General features: G+C 33.7%; 1 protein-coding gene across 3 annotated transcripts in view; it reads left to right on the top strand.

The window, feature by feature from the left end:
- Nucleotides 1-27,575, top strand: part of NFKB1 (nuclear factor kappa B subunit 1) — a 159,312-nt gene that overhangs the window by 40,741 nt on the left and 90,996 nt on the right. For 2 of the 3 annotated variants that reach the window (XM_012552019.3, XM_031942311.1), the window contains 2 exons: nucleotides 8,601-8,641; nucleotides 22,995-23,093. In XM_012552019.3, the coding sequence (XP_012407473.1) occupies nucleotides 8,601-8,641; nucleotides 22,995-23,093 (140 nt within the window). The remainder of the gene's footprint in view (nucleotides 1-8,600; nucleotides 8,642-22,994; nucleotides 23,094-27,575) is intronic. The other variant, XM_012552021.3, reaches the window with a different exon arrangement.

Raw genomic sequence — 27,575 nt, forward strand, 5'->3', positions numbered from 1 at the left:
CACTCAATATTAATTAGCACTGCTATTTACTTACTTCTGTGATTGAACAAGTTGCTTGATTTATGTGGGTCTTAGTTTTTGGCATTACTGAGGAAGACCTTAGTTTTTCCAAGTAAAAATATGAAAATAGATAGGCTTCATAGGTCTAGCGTTAAAAGGGACTTCAGAGGCTAGCTAGTATAATATCATCCATTTTATAGATGAGAAAACTGAGGGCCAGCAGAGTTAAGTGATTTGCTCAAGATCACTCAGATAGTATTAGCAAGAGAGTTTGAATGCAGGGCTTTTGACTCTAGAGTCACTATTCTTTCCACAGTACCAATCAATCAATAACCATTTATTAAGCACTCACTGTATGTCAGCAGGCAATGTATTGTGCTAATTTTGAAGGTCTTTCAAAGAAAGAAAAATCCTAAGAGTCTTAACTAGAGCTTGAACCAAGGTTTTCTGAATCCAAGATCAGTGATCTTTCTACTACATCTGGATGGTCATTCACCTTTTGATCACTAAAGATTGAGCGGGACAATGGTCATGATTATTAAATTGTGTCATTGGATTAGTACCTTGGTATTCCAAAGATAGCCATTGCCATCATTCTAGTGACTTGGCTTTGTGCTTTGCTCCTCGTTGTCAGCCAGTAGTACCACTGGCCATAAGATCAGTTAAATTAAAGAAGGTCGATAGATTAGTAAAATTCCCTTTGAATTTTTGGGAAAGCTCATTGAGACCTAATGAACCAGTGGCCTCATTTTCATATTTAAAAAAAAGATAATTTATTTGCTTTTTAAGTAAAAGCACTTCTGACCTACTCTGATGCCTTCTTGTGAAATGAAAGTAGCCTATGTTCTCAAGAGTCTGGGAAGCTTCAACCTTAATAGGTCATGCCAAAATAAAAATGCTTAAGGTATAAAGCTTGTGACCATATCTCTTGTTTGAGGACCAACTGAATTTGAGAGGATCATCAAAGGGAAGGTCACCAGGTGATACATAACAATTCATGAAATGGGCTATTAAGGCATGAAGAGTTTACACTGTGCATTGAAAGAGAAAGTAACCATATGGATAAAACCACAAATCCTTGAAATATGAAATAGAAGCAAAAGCTAGAGCTTGAATTCAATGTAATTAATGATGATGGGACACCATAAAGAGCATTCATTTCTATAGATGTTTGCAGCATTGATCTTTAGTTCTTTAAATAAGTATACAATCACTGCTGGGGCATAATAATTTTTAAAAATGGCAAATTAGCATTTTAAAATTTTATTTTGTTGAATATTTTTCATTAGGGAATAAGCATATATAATAGACCTACTATGTATTAGTCACTATGCTAAGTGCTTTACAAATCTTATCTCATTTGATCTTTGCAACAACCCTGAGAGGTAGGTATTATTATTAAATCCATTTTACAGTTGAGGAAATTGAGGCAAAGGAGTTTAGTTCACACAGTTAGTGAGTGTCTGAGGCTGGATTTAAACTTAGGTCTTCTTGACTTGAGGCTCAGTGCTCAATCCACTTGTGCCATCTAGCATTTTAGTCTGATTTGGACCATAATCAGGAACTTTTCAGACCAGCTTGCATTTTGAATTTGATCTCTTCAAGGATTTAATATTATGAAATGGTTTTCTTGACTTGACTAACTTAACTAACTAAGCCTTTCTAACTACCATCATAACCCAAGACCTCTTAATCTTTATCATTCCTTCACAGTTGCATCTTTAAGACTTTTGGACCTTACTATCTGCCCTTCAGTCGGCCTCTCTTTTAAATATTGTCTTTCCCAATCTCCTTGAAAGCAGAAATTGTCATATATCTTCTGTCTGTATCTCTAGTACTCAGCAGAGCTAGGTACAGTGGGGCAAAACACATGGATGAAGCTGCTGACAAATGTTTTTTTTTTTTTCATTCCTTCATTTAAAAAAATAATAAATTAATTTTAGAACTAAATATAAAATAGGAAAAGAAAATAAGTTGCCTTGTGCATAGCAGAACATAAGAGAAAATTCAAAATATATAATAATAAATAAATTTCTATTTCAAGAAAACCTATATAATAATTACTACACATTGTACTCAAAGCTTTCCTTTTCTTTGCTTCTTTGTAGCTTTTCTTTTGTTCTCTGAGGTTCACTTTTTGCTTTATTTCTTTTTTCCTCCTTTCTCCCTCCTCTCCCCGCCACACCCCCTAAGAAAACTATAATGTGGATACACACACACATAACATACATACAGAGATCTATAATCATACACATATATATTCATATGCATCTATGTAAGACTGTACTACACTTGCTTGTCCTCTATTTCTCTAAAGGTGGATAACATCTTTCTACATAAATCCAAGTCTTTCCATATTTGTCTAACTCCATTAATTTATTATTTCCTACACCACAGCAATATTCCAGTCTTATAATGTATTATTTATTTTAAATAGTCTAAAATAATATTGATTAACATGACTAATATATAGTGTAGTTTCCCTCTTTTTCTCTTTTGATTAAATATATTTTAGCTTTAACTTTATCTGAGATCATGATTACTATCCCTGGTTTTTCTACATAATAAATTCTACTCCTAATCTTTATTTAATTTTGTGTATATCTCTTATTTCCTATCCCATCTCACTCCTCTGCCTTACCTGCTACCTTGTCCTCCTGTTATCCCCACCCCCACTCCTCTAGGATCCCTCCCTTGTCCTCTCCCCTGATCTTTTCCCCTTGCCCTTCTGATTCTATCTGAATTTAGAATCCTTTTAGAGTCTTTTAGAGATACATTTTCATTTACATTAGGTGATTATTCTTTTTTCTCTATTGTTTACCATATGATTTTGCTTTTAGGGATCATATCATACTCCATCCAATCATATCATATCTCCATCCAATTTTTCTTTCAAACTACCCAATTACTAATGGCAATGTGACAGTCTTAGACATATGGTTTATATTTTCACACATAAAACATAAACAGTTTGTTCTTCTTGGGTCTCTTTTAATTAGTCTTTGATATTTACTTTATATTTCTTTTGGTTCTTTTATGTCAAATTTTCCATTGAGTTCAAGTCTTTTTACAGCAAAATCTTAAAAGTCTTATAACTCATTGAATGTCTATTTGTTAGTGTTGCTGTTGTTCAGAACTGGGTGTAATATTTTTGGTTGCAACCCCAGTTCTTTTGCTTTTCAACATATAGTCTTCCTTCACCTGCTGTCTTTTAATGTAGCTGCTTTTAGGTTTTGTATGATTCTAATTGTGGTTCTGCCATATTTTGAATTTTTTTTCATGGTGCCTATAATATTTTCTTTAGGGTTTCAGAATTTGGCTTTGGTATTCCTGTAGATTTTCCTCATAATATCTCTTTCAGGTAGTGATCGGTGAATTTTTTTCCTATGCTTTCTCCTCTTGTTCTTACACTTCAGGACAATTTTAAAAAGTTGTTACTTGCATTATTATATTGTGATTCTTTTTTTAATCAAAGCTTTGAGTGGGTCTATTTATTCTTATGTTTTCTCTTCTTGATCTGTTCTCCCAATCAGTTATTTTTTTAATGAGATGTTTCACAGTCTCTTCTATTTTTTCATTTTTATATTTTGTTATTTCTTTGTCTCATAACATTGCTGGCTTCTTCCTACTCAGTTCTAATTTTCAAGTAATCATTTTCTTCCTTAAGATTTTGGATTTCCTTTTCTAGTTGGCTGACTTTCTTTTCATAATCTTGTTTTTCTTTGTTCTTATTTTTTCCCTCACTTTCTCATTTTATTTTTAAAGTTTTCTTATGAATTCTTTTTGACATTACTCTTTGGGATAAGAGAGCCTTTTTTTTTTTTTTTTTTTTTTTGGCTTCAGTATCCTCCTCTAAAGATGAACCCTGGTTTTTTCTATTCCAGGAGTAACTTTCTATGGTTTGGTCGGTTGGTCGGTCTTTGCCTGATCATTTTTTTTTTTTTTTTTAACTTTTAGCAAATTGTTATTGTGATTAACTAGTCCCAGGGTATTCTCTGGCCTTAGGTCCTCTTTCAGCTCTTCCTTCTGGCATGGAACTGAAACCAAGAACTCTGCTCTCCCATAGAACCCATAGCCAGTAGCATCCCTACCCCCACTGCTTCTGCCCTCACCAGGAGGTTGTGTTCTGGTTTCTTTTTGCCCAGGGCCACCTCTTGGCAGCACAGTTGAGCCTGGTGTCTCTTATCAGTACAGGCTCAATATTCATTTGCTCAGATACTGGACTTACCACAATGTTGGGGAGATGAAAATTCCCCACTGGAGCTGAGGTTTCTTTCCCAAGAATAGAACCCCTCCTGTAGATGATTCATACTAGGCACTAAGAAGGGGCAACTAAGTGGTGCAATGGATAGAGGGCTGGGCCTGGAGTCAGGAAGATTAATATTTCTAAATTCAAATCTAACCTCAGAGTCTTCTTTTATAAAAAATCTATTGTAGAGCCTATAGACTTTGTTGACAGGAGGGAAAATCATTTTTATGGGATCATTGATTCCCTGAGTTTTCTCCCTCTCCATCTGCATACCATATGAGCTAATTGTCTGAGGTCACAGGAATAACAAGTGGAAGATTCAAGATTTTTGACTCCCAGAGAGATGTTCATTCTATTATGTAGGGACTGAATTAACACCCTGGATACTTTAGAATCAGCCAGAGTAAGAACAAGCAAAAATCCTTGATCTTTATTCTTGGTTGAAATGAGAGTAATGGACACAGAAATCTCCTCTTCCTCACTCTGCCAGCAGTCACACTCGCTTGTCTTACTCCACCCTCTAATCCCTCCTCCAAATCTCTTTATACACCAACAGATCAAGCCAGCACAGAATAGTGAGGCAGGCCATTTTCTAAGCATATGCTAATAGAATAATGTCCAATAAGTAATTAGCCTTAAGTGCTTGACTGTCCAAGTACATTTGCTCAGTTTCAGCCCATTACACAATTATGTGTTCATCTAAGCACACATATAAATGGTCATCCATGATCTAGAAGGTAGAGCAACAGTCATGATAGCTAGCATTATAGCTTTAAAGCTTGCAAAGCATTTTATAGATATCTTTATTTTTCTCTTCACAATGACCCTGGGATGTAGGTATTATTATTATCATCCTCATTTTACAATTGAGAAAAATGAAGGCCTATGAAGGTAAAGTGCCTTCTTAAAGTCACACAGCTAGTAAGTGAATGTCTAATGCTAGATTTGAATTTAAGTCTTCCTCCTTCTAAGCCCAGGGCTCTATTCACTGCTCCACATACCTACGAGGAAGCTCCCCTAGGTCTTCCTCAGTAATGCCAAAATATTTCACAGAAGATCACCCAGATAGCTAGATCTCTTCCTTTTTCCAGGAGGATCAGAAGTCAAACACCTCATGTCAGCCAGAGTTGTAGGCATAAAGCTGGTGGGGCTGGGAGCAAAAGGAGAGATAGTAGCTGTTTTTCTCTCCTTTGGGTATAGGATAGCACTGGAGGACCACAAAGACTGCCTGCCCTCTGTCCTGGGATGGGGGGTGGAGTGGGGAGGGTTGACCTACATCTTTTGACTTCAGAGACTGGGAGAAAATAGCTCTTCCTCCTGAAAGATTTCTTAGATATTACCTAGTTATTCATTTTTGTTGCATAAATATCCTCTCTTGAAATGCAAACATTCTTGGAAGGAGATCTGGGGGTAAAGAAGGGAGATTAACTTGCCTTAGTATGACGTAGTTCAGATTGTTTTCCTCCCTCACACCTGAGTTTTGTCATACTGAAGGAATGAGGGATTTAGAGAAAAGGAGATAGAAATAGAGACAGGAGAGATTAGAGAAACACATTGAGACAGTGATGGGGAGAGGTGAGGAGAGAAAGAGAGACAGAGGGAGAGCAACAGAAAGAGATGAAAGTATCACAAAGAGATAAGAGAAAGACAGGGGGAGAGATAGGGATGAAAGAGATAAAGAATGTGAGTATATTCAGGGACCTGCCAAAGGTAGTTAGTAGCAGGAAGCTTGAGCTCAATGAAAACTTGAGTGATAATCACCCAAGTAAGCAACTGAAAAAAGAAAGATGAGAGAGTATGAAATTCATATCCTGCCATTTTGTTTTCCCTGTCTTTTCCTTTTTCTGAGAGACAAGCTGGAAAGAAGATTCATATTTCCAGAAAGGGAAATAGGTAGAGGTAGGAGTAAGGGGGAGTTTAGATCCAAAACTACAGTTTTGGAGAAAGTCATTTGGAAGGATCTAGAAAAATGCCTCACTTGTTTTTTGATCCTATTAGATCTCCTATACTTGAAAGGTTACAATGGCCTCCTTTTTCAGATCTTACCTGCTAAATAATACTTGCCCCATAATGAAGGCAGATATATATGAGGGAAGCTTAAAAAGGACAGGCCCAGCTATGAACCTCAAACGTGGGCATAGAAATATTGTAAGTTCTTTGTTGTTACAGTTTGTTCAGTCGATTTTCAGTCTTGTCCAGTTCTTCATGTCCCCATTTGGGGCTTTCTTGGCAAAGATGTTGGAGTAGTTTATATTTTTCTTCTTTAGCTCTTTATACATATGAGAAAACTGAAAGAAACGGGAATAAGTGGCTTGCCAGTTAAGTGTCTGAGGTCAAATTTGAATTTAGGAATATTAATCTTCCTAACTCTAGGCCCAGCACTCTATCCATTGCACCACTTAGTTATCCCTTCTTATTGCCTACTATGAATCATCTACAGGAGGGGGTTCTATTTTTTTTTTTTTAAGCATAAAGAATTTCTTATCCTTTTTTTTAGTTCCAGATTTTCTCCTTTTCTTTTTCCCCTCCCTCACTTAGTGAGAAGGCAAGAAAAACAAAATCTGAAACAAAATGTATAGTCATGATAAAGTCGTATTTCTTAACCTAGAATTCACAATCTTATCCTTCCTAAGCAACCAGGCGGAGAGTTCAGAAAGTCCATGAACTTGGATGGGGAAAAAAAAAATTACATCTTTATTTTCATTAATCTGTAATCAAACATTAGCATTTCCTTAAATTATGCACTAAAAAAAACATCATACTGAGAAGTTCGTAGACTTCCCTAGACTCCCAAAGGGAATTAATAAGCCCTGTTCTAAGGGGAATCTTGCTTATACTCCCAAATATACTTGGCTTGCCCTCACCAAATTGTTCTGTGAGTAGAATAATAGGATTGTTGTTTCTCCTCTCATTGTTGGTGAGGCAAAAAGAAGAAAACAGGACTAAAGTATTGTGAAAGAAACATTTTCAATGAAAGAAGTTATCATCTTGAAGTCTATTGCATTTTAAAGAAAGTTTTCCAATTACAAAGGCTTTCATAGTTCATCCTTTCTGCTGCCCATCCCTGTTGTAAGACAGTGAGATCAGATTTATTTCCAGCAAAAGCCTTATGGCATTACTAGCTCTCACCCTTTCTCTAATAGATAAATATTATACAGAGTTCCTTAACAAAAAATTTATGGCTCTCTTGTTTTTATTTCCAAATATATCTCTTCCCCCTTAGCTGGTAAATGAGCCAACCCTGATACGAAAGGATTAGAAAACAGAAGGAGAAAGCAACTCAACAAAACCAAACAATTTATCAACGGAGTCTGATTTTATATTGAATTCTAAATTGTGGAAGAATTATACTAGACTAAGATACTCATACAGATCTTTCATCTACTTCCCAAAAAATCTTAGTGCAATTATAAGCATTATTAGCTTAACTTTTGCTAAACCTTTTGGGATATCTTTTATACACACACACACATACACACATGCACACACATACACACACAGAGTAAAGAATAAGGTCTACAGGAAACTATTTACTTATTGTTTTATTTTTTTCCTTATTTCACTATTATCACTAAACATAAATTCCATTGAATTTTGGAATGTAAGGAAGACATGTGATTTTCCATGGGGAACTTTTAATAGATAATACTAGCAAAATTACAAAGCTCTTGACTCATGAAATCTAATGTGACATTTTCTTTGTTTCTTCTTAGGAAATTTTATACTTTCTTGAATTTTTACTTGGGAAAGGGTAGATATCTAAGGTTCATGCTAGAATAAAAAAAAACAAAACACAAATTCAACCCCTGCCTTGTAAATTTATCATGTGGCCCCAGTATTCCTGTGGGTGCTGTTAAATTTGGTAAAGAAATGTTACTGAAATCAGGAAACATTAAATATATAAAAAGAGACTAAATTACATTTTCAAGGAATTTTTGTTTTAAATGAATTCAATGTTTAACACGTGCTATATACATTTTGTTAAGGACTGAAAATACAGATAGCAGCAAGCAACACAGTCCTTTATTCTTAAAAATGTACATGAAGAAGAATTAGAAAGGGGAGAAGAGTACAAACTGGGTGATATGACTGTCTAGGAATGTGGTAGAGACTTAAATCTGAATAAATCCAAAGTTGTTCTTACAAAGTTCTGGGAGCAAAATCTGGGAATCTGGAGGGAATGAAGATAATGACCCAATTAGAGTAGAATAAAATAGAAAATATAATATCAAAGCCTGTGTTGGTAATATGTTTACTTTCGTTTGTTTTATGTTTTGTGCTAAATTTGAGAAATCTTACAATTACTTTCTTATTTTGGTTTCTGTTTTTTGTTTTGTTTCTGTTTTTTTAGCAGATGGTCCCTATCTTCAAATATTAGAGCAACCTAAACAGGTAAGACAATAAAAGGTGGGGTTGGGAACTTTTAATGCTTAATAGAAACAAAATGGTTTTTGTAATTGTAGTATCAATAATCAGTAATTGTAGTATAACATTTTAAAACATGTTTTGTTGATTTTTTTTTTTTTGTAGCCCAGTGATCACTTTCCTTAACAGATGCATTCTCTTGAATTAAAGGAGCAGAATGCCAAAGTTTAAAGTACTTGAGAAAATTTCATTCTGAAAATAACTTTCTTTTAAAAATATTCTCAAAATGAAAATTTAATAATCATCAGCTTTCATATTTCAGTATTCAAAGGAAAACAAGATAGGTTTTATAAAAACTGAATTTCCTTTACAAAAATTTTTTTAAAATATATATTAACAGTATGCTGACAAATTACCTTATTTGTATCCCTTTCTGTAATATTTTTGAAAGTTTTATTCGTGCTCCCCTTATTTCCATTTCTATCACAATTCCTTAATTTCATCCTCCCTAGTAGAGGACTCCTTTGAAACAAAGATATATAGTTGATGAGGACAAATCAACATTTTGGCTGCATATCACATTTTGTACCTCTAGTCCATCTCCTCTCTGTCAGAATCTTCAAGATCTTACCAATCTGCTAAAAATGTGCTTACTTTCTTTCCACTAAACCACTGAACCACTGATGACTCAATAGTACTAGGATATAGTTCTACAGTGTTTAATTATGATGCTTAATTACATAGACTATCTTCATAAAACTGAAAATTAAATGAAAATACTTGATGTAAAATGAGAATAGTAAAAAACATTTTGTCACCTTTCTAGGGTCTGATGGGCACCCTGTTGTATTCCATATTCTATTTTCTTTCTCTTTATCTGCCCCTTATATGGCAGATATAGATATAAACCCCTTATATGGTTTGCAACAATCACTCATGCTGCAGCATTGTCATTAGTTCCTTAAAAACTGTATTTTTCTTGAGTAACCTTTAAAAAAATCTATCCGGTAACTTGATATAAAAGCAGTTTTCCTAGCCTATTAGACTGGGAGAATCCAGATTTTTGTAGCAAATGAAGTTAAAAGGAAAATGTATTTTTTGTTCACTGAAATAAATTACATTAAAAAAATTAAAAATGTTAATAAAAAATATCATTTTAAATGGAGTTAAGAATTATATGCATACACACTAAATCATGTTCTTAAATATACTTACATATTCATTCACTTAGTAATATATTTAACTATATGTTTAATAATATATTCATTATATATATTGTTATGTGTACTTTTGTATATATTTGTAATAAATGTTAAAGAATGTCTCTCTCAAAACCCATACAGAAGATATGAATGTTTTTGTGTTATCAGAAAAGGTGAATGTACTTTACGAAAACAAGTCATTCTCACTGATGGAATCTTGACCTATTGTGCTTTTCATGAAATTACAGAAATTCTTGATTACACAACTGCCAGCATGCCCATTGCCCATATTGATGTAATTTGTTAATTTTTGTCTTCAGTGAAAGTAAAAACCATCTATATAAGAATGTTGTATCAAACAAAACTTCTTGTCAGGATGATCATTGCCTTAGTTTTGAGGTTTATTACTCATTTTAAGTGAATGGAATGACTACCATGAATGACTGTGGATTGCTAAACTTTTCAATGAAGAGAAATGGTATCAGAAACTTCATCAAAATCATGAGTTTTGGTGCTTTTTTTCTTTTCTGAACAAATATAGGAGCACTAGGATTTGCTTGCCCCATTAAAGTTAGAGACTCATTTGTTTTTGGAAGAAATCAGCATCCTAGAGTGTCAAAGCTGAAAAGGGTCTCAGAAGTTATCTTATCTAAACTCTTAGGATCTCTTAGGATGCATTGACAATTTGTTAAGATTCTGTTTGTCCTTAACAATATAATGAAGATTCAAAGAAAATTTACTTTATTTTTTAATTGAAAAATAATTTTATTAATGTAGGATAAAGGCTAGCTTTTTAAATTGTGGTTTGTGACCCAATAAGGGAACTCAGTTGAATGTGGGGGGTGCAAAATTATGATTCATTATCAGTAAATGTTTGATTTGTGTATATATTTCCAGGACCACTTAAAAGTTTCTTGGGCAAAAAGGGGTTGTGAGTGGGAAAACTTTAAGAAGCCTTTGGATAAAACACTAGGCTTGGAATCAGGTAAACTTATTTTTGAGTTTAAATCTGGCTTCACACACCTACTAGCTATGTGACACTAGGCATGTCACCTCACCCTATTTGCTTCAGTTCTTAATCTGTAAAGTGATCTAGAGAAGGAAATGGCCAACTACTCCAGTATCTTTGCAAAAAAAAACAAAAAAAAAAAACCTCAAATAAGATCACAAAGAATAGGACATGACTGAAAAATGATTAAACTTGAACCATCTATATTTGTAGATGGTTTTCCTCTCTATTTCCCCAGTCTCTAAAAGAAACAATAATTCATGATAAAAAATTGTTGCCCAGAATATTTCTTAGTTTTTTGCTTTATTCCTGGCATTGTTACCTTGGATTTTTTTTTCAAATTTTGATCAATATAATATGAATATCTAGAATATTTATTTCTGCTCTAGTGTGTTATTGAATGGTGCTTTTATAGGACTGCTAAATATTCATTTAAGTTATTTAAATTGGCAAGTATGCATGTGAATTTTTGTCTTCCTGGCTACCCAGTTCTTGAGGCTAAATGTTAAAAATTTCTTGTTCCTTTTGTGGTTTATAGTTTTTTTTTTTTTTTTTTTTTAAGTAAATTACCAACACTTTTCTACAATAGGAACAGTTGTGGTTTTGGAACAATTCTCATCTTTAGTGATTAACATATATCTAGAAATTCTGAAATCGTAAATAGGAAACCAAAGACAATGGAGAGCATAAATGGCTTTTTCAGTGTCTTCCAGTTAAAGATTATGATCTTGGAAGAAGATGGAGTGAGAAGCAACTGGACTGTAGCTCTCTCCATCACAAATTTATTAGAATTGACCTGAATCAGCTCACTGTTGAAAAGAGCCAAGTCCATTACAGTTGATCATCACATAATCTTGTTGTTACCGTGTACAGTATTCTTGGTTCTACTCACTTCTCATAGCATTAGTTCATGTAAGTCTCTACAGGTCTTTCTGAAACCATCCTGCAGATTGTTTCTTATAGAACAATAACATTCCATAAAATTCACATAACTTATTCAGTCATTTCCCAACTGATGAGCATTCACTCAGTTTCCAGTTCCTTATGTAGCTAAATTAAAAGAAAAATCATTATTAAAAAGAAAAAATATTGTCACTTTTTGAGGACTCTCACTCATTCTATAAGTCCTAATAAATGCACTCCCACAAAGCAAAGCAACATATTGACCTTGTGCAAAAATGCTGGTTTTATTCCACACCTTTATTCTACTCTCTCTATTGAGAAACAGAAATCATGTTTCATCATCAGTCTTTTGAAGTTATGTTACCATATTGATTATAATTCTGAAGTCTTTTAATGTGGCTTTCCTTTACATTATTGTGGTCATTTTGTAAATTATTCTAATATTACTTATTTTGCTTCACATTCATCTTCCCATATTTCTTTAAATTCTCCATATTTATCATTTCAAAGTTACAATAAGATTTCATATTTGCATACACCAATTTTTTTCAGCCATTCCCTAGTTAATAGGTCTCTTTTCCCCTCTAGTTCTTTGCTACTATAAAAAGTATTGTTATACATTTTTTTAAAATATGGGACTTTTCTTTCTTTCCTTAGACCTCTTGTGTAGATGTCTGTTTATGTTCCCCTTTGGTCAAAGAATATCTTCTTTGGGAGAATTTTGGGAAGATGGCAGAGTAGGTCAGAAAATTTCAAGCTCTCTAGATTTCTCATACAAAAAGAATAAATTTATGCCTTGAGGCAAACATAGACTGGTGAAAAACAAAAAAAATACTTGGGGCAGAATTGGCCCTACTGGGATTAACACTGTGAAGTGCAAACACCTCTAGTTTAGCTCTGCAAAAATGCTAAGAAGAGCCCTGGAAGCTAGCTGGGTTTGGCTGGAGCCTCAGGCAGAGCCACACAAACTTTCACTGTGGAACAACAAGGGGGGTTGGGGCAGGAATGAGCATCTGAGACTGGGAAGACTGAGTGAACCTTAGCTGATTAGGAACATCAGACCCAGTTGTGTTGCAGAGGGATGGCCTTAAGTGAGAAGGAGCCAGCCCACTTGGTGAGGGCAGAGGCAGTGGGGTAGGAATGCTGCTGCCTTTCAGCACTTGCAGAAGGTTGGCTTTTTGTTTTGGGGTTTCAGGTCAGAGGGGAGAGCTGAAGTGAAGTTAGAGGCACCATCCTCCCCCATATCAGAATTAGAGGTGCTTACACTAATATTTTTTATTTTTAAAAAAATGAACAGGCAAAGAAGAAAGAGCCCAACCATAGAAATTTACTAAGGGAATAGGGAAGACTGGGGTTCATCTGTAGAGAACAATGAAGTTAAAAAAAAAAAAAGTCTTCTACCTCAAATAGTAATGTTAATATCTGTCCAGAAAGAATTTATAGAAGAATTTTAAAAAGAGATCAATCAAGTGAGAAAGATTGAGAAAAAACTAAAAATAAAAACCATCCAAGAAAAACAAGATGATTATGGGAAAAAAGGTAACCAATTCCAAAAGGAGTTATAGAATTTTAAAGAAGGAAGTAATTCTTTGAAAATTAGAATTGAGCAAGGGGAAGCCAATGAAGTTTTAAGAGACCAAAAAATAACAAAACAAAATATAAAAAATAGAACAGAATATGAAACATGAAAAACAACAGATCTTGAAAACAGATCAAGAAGAGAAAATATGAGAATAATTGAACTACCTGAAAGCTGTGACCCAAAAAAGAACCTTAATACCATAATGCAAGAGATAATCCAAGAAAATTGTCTTGGAATGATAGGACATGAGGGAAAAGTAGAAATTGAAATAAACCACCACTCACCATCTCAAAGAGATCCTTTGTAGAAAACTAACATGAATATTATTGCCAAAATTTGAAGTCCCAGATCAAAAAGGAAAACTTCAAGAAACAAGCAAAAAAAAAAAATTAAAATATGGTAGAGCTACAGTTAGAATTGTACAGGACTTAGCAGCAGTCACAATAAAAGACTGTAGATACTGGAATCATATATACTAGTAATCTAAAGAACTAAGTCTGTACCTAAAAATATCATTTCCAGCAATATTATCCATAATATTGAAAGAAAAAAAATGGACATTCATTGAACTTTCAGATTTTCAGAACTTAATAGAAAATTAACATATAAGAACCAATATCAAAGATTAATTTCAAGCAACTTAACATGGAGAAATTGTTTATGTGCTGTACATGGAAATATATACCATATGTTTAAGATTGACATCCGTACTTGAGTAGTTTAAAAGAAAGATTGAGGCAGAGTTAAGTGTGATTTGACTCTAAAAGCAAAACTGTCTAGTAAAAGGTAAAAATAGTAATTGTTATACAAATGAGGTACAGAGGAAGAACTGACATAGGATTAGGGAAAGGAAGAGGGCTTATTGTTCTGAAAACCATCATTAGGAATGGTTTAAATAGGGAACTCTGTGTGTGTGTGTGTGTGTGTGTACACACACCATGAAGGGATATGTAGAGTAATTGTAGTGGTTCAAGCTGTGTAGATTAAGGAGATAGAGATAAAGGGTGACGTAGAATAAGATGGGATACAGAAGGATGTTTAGAATAATCTGAGTAAGATTAAGTGTGTAGATTAATGGCAATGTGATAAAGAATGAAAGAAAGGTTAGGGGAGAAGACAAGAGAGGGATCCATGGGTAATAGGAGGTTAAGTGATTACAAGGCAAGTTAAGGGGCAGAATTGAAATAAAAAAGTTAGCAGGGATAGAAATTAAAGATATACACAAACACTCTAAGGATCAGGAATAGAATTTATTAGAAAAAAGTAGAGCTTGTAATCATTGATCTGAGATGAAGTCAAACAAAGATTCAATCAAGGGAGAAATCTATATCATGTCAACCATATTAATATTGTTTTAGATGCATATTTACATATGGATAAATGTGGATGTGTGTATCAATATATGTGGATAAGTATGCATGTAAGTCTATGTGTGTATATGTAGATATATATGTGGGGGAGGTCTGTGGATAGGTGTGAATATATGTGTGTATATATGTGTGTAAATATATCTATGCTTAACTGTTACCTACTTGAAGGAGGTGGGGGAATGAAAGGGAGAAAAAAGAATAAAGTAAAAAGTGGACAGCAGAGGGACAAAAGAATATCCTACCAAAAAAGCAAAGAAAAGATGTACACTTATGAATATAATTTCTTCTATTATAATATATGCTTTCTTGAAATGGAAATTTATTGTTATATATTGATGTTCTATTGGGCTTATGACAATTTTTTTTAGTTTTATTTTCCTTTTCTGTTTTTCTTTTTTTCTATTCTGTTTTTTCCTTATTTTGTATTTAATTCAATAAATCAAAAAAAAAAAAAAAAAAAAAAAAAGAATATGTGCCATTCGTGACTTTGGCTGCAGTTCCTAATAGCTTTTCAGAATTGTTGGAATAGTTCACAGCTCCATGAACAATATGTTAATGTGTCTGTCTTCCAACATTTACCATTTTCATCTTTTCCTGTTTTGCATATCTGAGCAGTAGAAAATTCAATCTCAGAATTGAATTTTGATTTCTTTTAGTGGTTTGTAGCATACTCATATGGTATTGAGAACATGTAGATATTCTTTTGGAAACTACCCATTTATATCTTTTTATCATTTAATTATGAGCAATAACTAATTCTCAGACATTTATGTTGATTTCTTATAAATATTTGCTACCAAGCCTTTATCAGAATTATTAGCTGCTAAGACATTTTCCATAAGTGTAAAAACTTATTCATTCTGCAGCGAACCTGGTAATAAACTTTTTGAACTTGATTGGGCTGATCCTCAGACAAAGTAAGCCCAAATTTGAAGCCTTTCCAGTTTGGTAGAACACAATAAAACTATTGTTTCATTGGTTTAGTTTTCAAGAATATAGGGTTATTTCAACATATAAGACATGAGTAAAGATAAAGCATGATGCATAAGGAGATAAGATTTGATCACCAAGATTCATGTAATAGAATTCATAACTGGACAGTGGCAGTAGAAATCTATACCTAGGTCAAAATTCACACATATATTAAAAGAGGTAAGTAATTTAGATGAAGTTTTGTGAAATCCATAAGCCCTAGATTAAAGTTAGCATAGGGCACTTGAGTGCCTAAACGAAGAGTTCAGAGTCATATTCATTGGAGTATTACACTGCCTACCTGAATAGATGGAGGCCATAGATAATGCTTTTTTGATGTTTAAAAAACATCAAAAATTTTCAGTACATGAATTTTCATATTTCAAAAATATATTAATTTGTTTTGCTGATTTTTAAAAAAATTCTTTAAAATATTGTTATGGGAGGGAGATGATATAGAGGAATATTTAGTTGATATAAAACAGAAGATATCAATAAAAAAATTTTATGAAAAAAATACCAGGAAATGTTTTCCTTTGTATATATTCCCTCCCTTGCTTCACATTGAAAGCCTTCATAATTTTGTATTCATGATTAGCTTTGGCTTAAATAAAGGGGTAGGGCAACTTTCTGGTGAAGAATCTCTTCCTATTTAGCTATTTTGGCCTTCAGACAGAGGCCTGTCTCTGAGGCTGTACTTGGATCCTGTCCAATTTAGAATGTCTTGCCACAGCTTGTATTCCAGTGGCAGAGCCTTGGAGACCCAGGGTAACCTTTGTATCTTGATTAACCACTGGAACACTTTAGTGCAAGTAAATGCTTTCTCAATCCAGGTCTTAAAACAGATCACAAAACTGGTACATAGTAAAGGTTAGCAGGGTGTGGGAGGATACGGAGTTGACAGTAAGCTAATTAGGTATTTGATTTTTAAAACATATATATATATATGTAACAGTAGTACATTTGGTAAATTTGACTTTCTGAAATAATAATTTCAGTTCTCAGAAAGAGTAAACTTATTATCTGGACTCAATTCTGATCATTAAAGAAGATCTGGTTGGTGTTGGGCAAACTCTGGAGACCTTGGGAGAAAGATATCAACACTGAGAGGAGTAACCTGTGTGGAGAAAGAGAACCAATACTGATATCCATATTCCTAGTCACCAGTGGAACAGGCAAGCCAGCCAGGATGAAGTAGCAAGGCATCCTGAGGGAAAAGCATAGGATAGCATATACCAGATGAGTGATACTACTACCAATCCCCCCGCCCTCTTTTTTTTTTTTTTTTTTTTTTTTTTTTTTTTTTTTTTTTGCTGAGGCAATTGGGGTTAAGTGACTTGCCCAGAGTCACAGCTAGGAAGTATTAAGTGTCTGAGGTCAAATTTGAACTCAGGTCCTCCTGACTTCAGGACTGGTGTTCTATCCACTGTGCCACCTAGCTGTCCCCCAATCCCTTTTTTTAGATGGGTGGAAAAAGTCCATGACTCTGTATCCAGATGGCTTGGAATAATAGCACCTCTGACCACTAGCCTTGTTTCCTTGTTGACCCTCTCAATCTATATCTAGTGGCCCAATCCTTGTGGAGAAGCTAATGTCCTTAAGAGTAATAGAAAGTTTGAGTAAAGTCAAATATATGTCCTGCATTTTAAGAAATATACTTCAGAAAGTTCACAGTAAGGATAGATAAAATCTCAAAGCAAGAAACCTTTAAAGGGGGTATGGCTAAAGAATGTCAAATAACAAAAGTTTTTCAAGTATATCATCATATTGACTTATTAGACATAAATAAGTGAATAATTTATGAATGAATAAGATTTAGATAGCATGAGGTATAAAATAGATAATTTTGATTACGTTTAATAAGTTTTTATGCAAATAAAACTTATGTAGCTAAGATCAGAAGGAAAGCAGAAAATTAAGCAAACTTTATAGACAATTTCTCAGATAAAATTCTCATATCTTAAGTATATAAAAAACTTTGTCAACTATATAAGAGTACAAGTCATTCCTCAATTGAAGAATGATCAAAGGATATAAGCAATCAGTTTTCCCATATCACTATTAGGTTTGTTTCCAAGATGATTGGGGGAAAGGGGGAAAAAAACCTTTATCTTCTAAATATTTTTTAGCAGTTCTCTTTAGTGTAGCAAAGAACTAGAAATTGCAGGAATGTCTATCAGTTGGAGAATGGCTGTACAAATTATGTTATATGGTCATGGTGGAATACTACTGTGCTATAAAAAATGATGAGCTTGATCTTAGAAAAACATGGAAAGATTTGCATGAAATAATGAAGGAAAAAATAAACAGAACCAAGAAAATATTGTATATAGTAATAACAATATTGTTCTAGGAACAACTCTGAGCAATCAAATAATTTTGACTACCATAATTACCTAAATTAACTACAAAGGATCTATGAAGGAATCTATTTCCAGAAAAAGAACTAATAAATATGTGTATGTATATAGACAGATAGATATGTGTGTGTGTACACATATACATAAACATATATATATAAATGTATAGGTAGTATGGTGTTTATGTATATATAGTATATGTACAAGTGTACATATTTGTGTCTATTTGGTAACCATCTCTAAGATAGAGGGGAGAAAAATTATGTGAAAACTTTATTATATATTTAAAAAGAAAAGCAAGTTATACATAATATATTTGAGTTTAATGTTCAAAAGAAAGACTACAAGATTGAGAAAGTAGCAATTGTTGCTAATGGTTAAAGGTAACCTTGGCTATCATTTTGTTAACAGCAATAAATATTTATTTATGTCAGGAGAAAAAGAATGTCAGCACTGCTGTGGTCAACTCACATACACTAGGAATCTTTCTGATTTTTGTGTTATCTTAACATTTTAATTTTTCTAAGATCAAGTGTTATGATATAGTCTCACTGGGAGAATACCAGACTTAAAGCGATAAGATTATGTGGCATTGATAGCTATGAGAACACTTAAAATTTTGCTTGTTTTGTTGAGTGCATATATTAAGATCTTTTCTCCCAGTTTAGTTCTCTTCTCAACTCATTATATGCCTGAAGCATCTGTCCAAGATACTTAGCATTATATAATAGATGAAATAACTCATTGGATTGCCTTACCAGTTGCATATCTGGATGTGGACAATACATTTTTCATCTGCTTTCTTCTTGGTGGAGATTTCTCTAAGAATCGAGACTTAGAACAGCTAGTATAATGTCATCTTGTGAATAGAACTTTTGGAAACTTTTGCCATCAATAGGGAATTCTTTTGTTAGATTTCTGCATGGGATATTTCTATGACACAGTTGTATACCTTGGAGAAGTGTATTTTTCCCTATTCTGCACTTCACCAGATGTCTGTACTTGGTAGATTGTTGAACAAAGTTAATCCCATATTGTTTCTTTTACAGAATGTTTTTATAAGATGCTTTAAGCATTTACCATAGGTGCTTAATGTACATATGGCGCCTTGGCTGAGCAGGAGTCTTTCTTCTAAAGCAGAACTTTGTCCCATGGAATCAGATTTTTATTGTGCAATTGATTTTCAATTCTGTCTTTGTGATTCCATTTGAAGTTTCTTGGAAAAGATACTAGAATGGTTTACCATTTCCTTATTCATCTCATTTTATGGATAAAGAACTGAGGCAAACAGGGTTAAGTGACTTGCCTAGCATCACATAGTAAGTCAAGTACTATTTCTTTTTCCTTTTATAGTATTGAAGTCATAGAATTGAAATATGTGAATCTATTATTGTTGCTAATGAAAATCTATTATTATAATTTATTGCTGGCTTTGTTCTGTTTCACATATTTGATATCTTTACCTGAGTGTTGTGCCAGATCTCTTCAAGCTTCTTTTTTTTTTCCTCAACTGTTCTTTTATAATTTGTAATGTTTTATACATGAATTCACAATCCAAATTTCAGTTAACTTTGGCTCTCATAACTGCCCACTTAGCAGAGAGATTGTTGGCTGAGGAGATTTCTGGGTTCACTTATGTTCTCTTCATTGTGATAGCTGTTTCTTAGTGGCTAAACTTTTCTATGAAAAACTTAAACAGGTCAGGTTGGAACTGTTGTAACCAAGTGCAATGCTATCTTTTCATCTGTATACTTCCTTCCAATTTAGTGTTTATTTTGAACTTTCCTCTAACCAGACAGGATTTATTAATATAGACAATTAATTTCCTGTCTCTTTACTTACATTTACATTACACTTTAAGGTTCATAAATATAGCCAATTTCATTTTTATTGTGTTATTTAATGTTGGTCAAACTCTAAATTTTTGTAATGTCAAAACTTGTCATTTATATACTTTGTAAGATCTTTTGCTTCTATCCCCTTCTCTCTACTAACACAGCTAGCATCCTAGTTCTGGCACTTACTATTTCTTTTCTGAATGGCTGCACTAGCTTCTGAAATTGTTTTCCCTCTTCTATCCTCACTAAAAATCATATCATAACTATCAAGGTGATTGTTCTTATGCACAAATCTGAGCATGTTTCTTTCTCCCCTACTCAAATGCTAATGACTCTCAGTTAATTCTAAGATAAAATGTAAGCCCTTCCATTAGAATTAAAATTCTTCACAAATTGAACACAACTTTTTCTTCTAGCTTGGGTTTAGTATAACATGCTGATTTCTCTTCTACTAGAATTGATGGGGTATCAAAGATGCAGGGGAGATTCTTTGGTGGGATTTTGGAAAGCATCTCTATAGAGAAGGGTTAGAAGCCATCTAATGTAGTCCTCTCATTTAAACAGGAAGAATCACAGGTTTAGAGATAACTTTGCCAGGATTAAACAGCAAATAAACGGCAAAACTAGAATTCTAATTCTCTGCCACACACTGTGCTGTAGTTCTAGTCTTTTGTAAATAAGGTTTCCCATAGGGCTTTTCTAAAGTCATGTCAGCATCTAAGAACTTCCACAAACTCATGCTTAACTGTTCAGTGCCTTATACATATAGTAGGTGCTTAATCACTAGTAGTGGAATGGAATAGTTATCCATTTTTTATTAATATTAGCCTGCCTCATAGGGTTGTACACCAAGGACTCAAAAGAATCTCACTTCCTTTTCCTTGCGAATGAGTTTGAAAAGAACTTTTTTTTGGACAAAGTGATAATAGAACCATAAGCTCTGATTCTGGATCCAAAATAAAATTGAATCTCAGGAGGGAATCAAGTCTTGCAGGAAATTTTTTAATATACCCTTCTAGTTTGCGAATTGAAACAGTTCTCTAAATTGTTCTTGTCTGACTTTTGAATCCTTATGTAATGCCTGAGAAATTGAGGCAAGATAGAGATTAGAGAGTTTTTAATATTTTGAGAGGGAGAGATTGTACTGGGGGCAAAACAGGATCTATGTTGCCCCCAGGTCTGAATAAGTTTCAAAGTATCCAGCAGTGAATGTGAGTTTCCCATGAAATATATACACGTGGCTCTAAGCTACAGGTTAGACCAAAGCAAAGGGGATGGAGTCTAAGGATTGAGAGCAGGAACAGACTCTCGATCTGGTTCTGATGGGGTGGGGGGCGAGGACCATAAATTCTTGATAATTTAGGAGGAGTTAGGAGCCAGGAAGCCTAAATTAAAGAGAGAGGATACCAATTAGGTATCTGAGATTGGACATCTTGAGTTTTATGACTCTTGGAGTGTCAGAGTGGCTCTGATTATCTCTAATTCTCTCAGTCCTAATAAACAGAAAAGGGGGGTTGCAACCAGGGGGATTGAGACAGAATAATTCAAGGAACTGAGGCAGAACAATTAAGGGAAACTGAGGCAGGACAATTTAGGAAAACAGATGCAGGACAATTTAGGAAAACAGATGCAGGACAATTTGGGGAAACTGAGGTAGGACAATTAGGGAAACTGAGGCAGGATAATAAAAGGGAACTGTGGCACAACACTTAGTTCCTGAAAAGACAAATTAAAAACTCCAGTGCAAAAATGATGAGACACATGCCTTATACTGTGCATCCCAAAAGTCTTGGGGAACGAACTATCAGGTTGGTTACACAGATAATAGGGAGTAGAGCTGCTATCAATAGTCAGGCCTGGAACGCCAGTCTAGCATTCTTTCCATTCTCACTGCTGCCAAAATAGAACAATTTTCCTTTTGGAGGATTTGGGGTTTGCTTTGGGAATTCAGTTAGGAGTATACATCAAGTTTAGTCCCTTTTAAATGAATGATTAAATAAATGATTGGAAAGCATTTATTAAGTATTTATTGTATGCAAAGCACTGGGGCAATGTTAGAGATACAAATCCAAAAACTTGAGTTAGCCCTTGCAAGCAAGCTTACCCTAAGAGGGAGAGGAAAATGAAGCTTCTTGAGTAAGTAAGAAACATGACATCCTTTCAAGCAAACTTCCAGTGGAAGAAGATAAATATAAGTCTAAACAATAGTCAAAGAAAACTTATTAAGCTCCTGTTATATGCCAGACACTATAAAGAAAATCAGACTATAGTCCCTGCTTTCATAGTTTAATGGAAGAGATCACATAAAAATGTCTAAATTACATATGTATATACAGTAAACTGAGATAATCAGCAGAAAGAAGGCAATATCAATAAAATGGATCAGAAACTTTTATTAATAAGGACTTTTAGTGTATTTTATTAATAAAGAATGAATCATCAAAATTATGATTCATAATAATAATTAGTAATATAAACGAATATTTATACATTTGATTCTTACCTTGTGATGTGGGTATTATTATGAGGTGTCATCCCCATTTTACAGATGAAGAAGCCGAGGCAAAGAAAGGTTAAGTAACATAGGGATACACATCCCACTAAGTTTTGGAGGCAGAATTTGAACTTGGATCTTCCTGACTTCCATGTCTTGTCATATTATTTAACTGTATGGTGGAAATTGAAGAGGAACAGATATTGTCCAATGGGTTTTTTGGCTTGACTTTGGAGTTATTTGCCATTTCCTTCTCAAGTGCATTAAAGCAAGCAGCGATCAAGTGATTAGCCCAGTCACATAGCTATATAGTGTCTGAGATCCAATTTGAACTCAGTTCTTCCTGAGTCCAGGCTGTATCCACCGTTCCACCAAGCTGCCTCCATATCAACTGATATCAGATTTCAGTTCTCATTGATGGTACTAGGCTATGTTTTTCTTTGTTTTATTAAATCTATTTAAGACAGTATGACTTTGTTAAGATGACAGTTCACTCTAAATAGTTAAGCAGTCATGATTATAAATTTTCCTGTAACTTCCCACTTGTAGTCATTGTTATAATTTCCTGAAAAGTTTTTTTTTTCACCTTTTGTTATAAATCTTTAGATCAGCATTTTTTACACCAGTTTGTTTTGTGTTAATCTTTGCAGAGGGGGTTTCGTTTCCGTTATGTGTGTGAAGGACCATCTCATGGAGGACTTCCTGGTGCGTCTAGTGAAAAGAACAAGAAATCATATCCCCAAGTTAAAGTAAGTTTGCCATTCTATTTCTACCAGATTTTGTCTTGTGAATTGTTAATTCTTGGAGATTTGATGACCTATGTATGAGTAGGAACAGGGATTGATCTTAAGTCAACAAGCCAAATATTTAGTTGTCCACATAAAAATTTTGCTTACAAGAAAGATGGTTGGTGACTCATATTCTATGAAAGGAAAATGATGGAGTATAAAAATGTTAGTATTTGTATTAAATATAGTTTTTAGATAATTTGCATTGTTTTGGTTGTGATCACATTTTCATTTGTTTCAATTTCAGTGGCTTTCAGTCATCTCAAAAATTAGTGTAATTAACGTAAAAATGTACTTCATTGAATTGAATAGGTTAACACTACCTTCAGATTTATGGAGCAAAGTCTTAACCTTTACACTTTCTTCATAAATAGCCAGCGAGATAAATGCAAATATTTTAAAAAACATCCCTAACAAATAAGTACTTATATCACATGAATCCTCATCTTATCATACATACATTCTAATATTCCTTGATTGTATTAAGCTTGTTCACTCTCGTAAAAATTAATTTGAATCTTATTTTCACAGTAAAACTATAGCATAGTATTTTTCTTTCTTTCTTTTCTCTCTCTCTCTTTTTTTTTTTTGGCTAAGGCAATTGGGATTAAATGACTTGCCAGGTCACACAACTAGGAAGTGTTAAGTGTCTGAGGTTAGATTTGAACTCAGGTCCTCCTGACTTCAGGGCTTGTGTTTTATACACTGCCATCTAGCTGACCCCTACAGCATCTTTCTTTATTCGTTTTATTGGTGTCATTCTTTTCGAAATGTGTAGTATTAATTTGAGTCAATGGCATAATATCAAATTGCTAGAGTCATTTTGAAAATGTTGGTATTTGTTTCATAATTTAAGAATAGTATTTAGGATCATTTTCTGAGTTTCCAAAATATAAAATGCTTTTGTGTTAGAAAAAAACATTCTAGATAAGGGAAGGCCCTAAATAAAAACCTCAAGTAGAGAAACAAGTCTCTAGTCTAGCTAGTTGATTTTTCTAGCTTTCTTCCTCAGTGCTTTTCTGTCCCCAATTCTTCATTTGTAAATATTCAGTGTTCTTCTGTCTTCTGACCCCATCCCCATCCTTTCTCCAAATTAATTAAGGATCTTATTACATCACACCTCTTTAATCAAAATTCATTTATACAATTCACCTTCTTGGTCACATTTGAATGTTTTAAGCATCTTCTCTCTAATTGTGGAATAACAGACATTTTATTTATGAAACAAAAGGTTTTTGTTCTGTTTGTTTTATTGATCCCTTTGACAGTCTGGTGAAATTAATAGAGCTCTTCCTAGAATGTTGTCAAAGGAAACTATTTATGTTGAAATTGAAAGTTGTAAAAATATTCAAGAAACAAGTTCATGGTGCTCAAGTTGAGAAACCCTGTTTTATAGGAATTATAGGAATGACAATGGGGCTGTGGTCTCCAATTTAAGCAGTTTAGAGCCTCATTGTCTGGAGTTCCCATTGTTTCAATTCCTTCAGCATTCAGAATAGAACGGAAATAGGGACCAATTAGACAGCTGCCCAGTGACCTCTTAAGTAGGAAGGGGAAGGTAGAGCAAGGATAAGACTCCTAACTGAACTTAGTTTGAGGACTAGGAACCCCAGCTAGGAAGAACTAGTTAGGATCTTGATTTTTAACATGTGTGTCTGTATGACAATAAACTGCAAAGGTGTCAAACTGATGTCAAACCCAGAACTAGATACTAGAGGACTAATAGTAAATTAAAGAAACACCACCAAACTAAAAATGTTGTTTGGCAATGCAAAAGCAACACTAATTAGAGTAATTTGTGTGAATTGCTTACTACTTGTGTATAATTACTATGTAGGAGAGAACGATTGTGATGATTAATGTTTAATTAAAATAATTAATTTTGCTATATATTTTATTTGATTATAGCAGTTAATACTCTGTGTGAATGTATGCATACTCAATGTTCATAGAATGCTAGCAGGCTGTATGACTTGGACTCTAGTCACACAATGCAATTTAATCAAAGTTAGAAGAAATGTTGACTGCTGAAATTAGGGTTAGCTGTAGCTTTATTCATTCACTCCACAATTCATTCAATAAACATTTTTTGATCAATTGATACATATTTTCAGGAAAAAGAGGAATTTTTAGGATGAAGATTTTAGGATGATTTTAAGAGAAAGATTTTTTAGGACTGTTCACTTTTGTTAAATTACCCTCTTTGTGGGAGGCACTGACTTAAGTGTCTCACGTGACTTAAGTGACTTTAGTTCTCAGTAGAACTCCAAACACTTCTGTTAATAACAATTATCAGAAACTATTCCATTTTGAACCTAGGATGGTGCTTTTTAGGAGGTGGGGGTGGAGTGAATGGTTCTTTATATAAGCTATTTTCTTTAAGTAAACATGAGTATGCTTTCTACAAAGAACACTTAATATCTTTTCATCTGAAATTTAACCTTCTTTGATTTGTTTTCAGTCTTTTCATTGTGCTAATCTCCAAGGTTAAAGTGAAGAAAGAAAACCCTCAGGTTCTGAACAATGCCAGGAATTGGCAGTTATCTTAATCCTATTCATAGTCATTTGGATATAAAATGTCACTCTTTCATTATTTATTGAGCTTATTGTAGCAAGAATAAAGGGACAAAACTGTATGGGTCTAGTCCTAACCTTACTCCTTGGCATACTTTTAAAAATATATTCATTCATTCTAAGACTATGTAGAATATAGAGAAATCACAAGTAATTTATTCAAATCTGGACTTAGACACATTGGCTATATGATCCTGGGCACATCACTTAGCTTCTGTCTCACTCTGCATCCCAAGCAAATGAAATAAGAATAAAGTTCTTAGCATAGGGTCTTACACATAGGGTCTTTTCACATATATGTGAACTATTTTTTTTTTAAATGTAATATATTTTCACTGGTTAGTGATTCTATATTATCCATTATTAGGCACTTACTGGACATCATTGTGTTCCCTGCTAAAATTATCATTTCTCTAAGAAATTAAATAGTAGTAAGTGGAAGGACAAAGGACAAAAACACACACGCAAATCTGTGATACTTTCACATTGTGTGATGTTCTTATACCCAAACAGTTTCATATCCCACCTATTTCTTAATATGCAATGAAAACATGAACTGTGAGATTTTCCATTTTCATTACACTTTTTTTAAGGGGGAGGGGAATAACTGGGTGGGTGTTTTGTTTTCGCTTAAAAACCAGAGCAAAAGAGAAAGTGAAAGTATACCAAGAACTGGTTGTCAAGGATCTATGAAATGGCTGATCATTTGGAAGGATCCCAGAACAACAGAAAACAGTCAGTTTCTGGCTTGTGAAGAAAGCCATTGTACTGTAGTCTGCCACACCTTTGCTTTATCACCATCTGTCCCAAAAGGAAAATGGAGAGGGAGAAGGTTGTATTTAGAAAAACTACTTCATGATATCAATTATAATATGCTCCTGTTAGTATATACATTTATTAAAATTTTAGAGTCAACTTACTAGTAAAGAATTGTTTCACTTTTTTCTTTAGTCAAATAACAATGGCTTACATTGTTGTAGCAGTTTGCAGTTTTCACAGAATTTTTCTTATGCTTTGATAAATTTAGTGAAAATAGTAATTAATTCTTGCCATTTTACAGCTGAGGAAAGTGAGATCCAGTTAAGTGATTTGTCCAAGGTCATATGGCTAGAAAGGGTTTAAGCTGGAATTAGTAGATATGCCTTCCAGAAACTTGTGCTATATTGACAATATATAATGAACATTATTTAAAAATTATACCTCTTTAAAGCTGGTTTTCTTTGTAATCCTCTGTATTTTATTTTATGCCTTCATAAATGTAATTCTGAGAAGGGGTCCACAGGTTTTACCATACACCAAACAGTTTCATGGCATAAAAAAGATTAGCTCCTCGTGTAATAGAGGTATGAAAAAAAATAATATGATTCCTACTGAGAAGGGGTTCACATGTAGGAGAAGAGATACATCACGTAAATAACTCTAAAACTAAGTAGAATTATGAAAAAAAAAACTGTAAAATGGAGGTAAACCAGTTGTTTGGAAAGGTTATAGGAAAAGGTTTTCTGCATTTCTGGTTGAGAAAATCAGGAATGGGATTGATGGGAAAAATGTTATTTGGACTGAATTCTAAAGGAGAGATGTCACCTGGTAGAGGAGAACCTAAGCATAATAAGGAACATGAACAAAAATAGGGAGGTGAGAAAGTATAGGATTTTCAGAATATGACACTTACAGGTGCCATATATGTGTGTATGAACATACATATGTATATGTATGTTTGTATAAAGAGAGAGAGAGACAGAAATGATGCTGAATGGTAGTTTAGAACTAGCTTCTAAGTGCCTTGCATCCCAAATTTAAGAACTTAGATTTTTTTTCCTCCTTATTGGGTGATCATTGAAAATGTTCAAATTAGAGGAGTCAGATTAT

The sequence above is a fragment of the Sarcophilus harrisii genome, chromosome 6, assembly GCF_902635505.1.
Source record: "Sarcophilus harrisii chromosome 6, mSarHar1.11, whole genome shotgun sequence".
Taxonomy (NCBI): domain Eukaryota; kingdom Metazoa; phylum Chordata; class Mammalia; order Dasyuromorphia; family Dasyuridae; genus Sarcophilus; species Sarcophilus harrisii.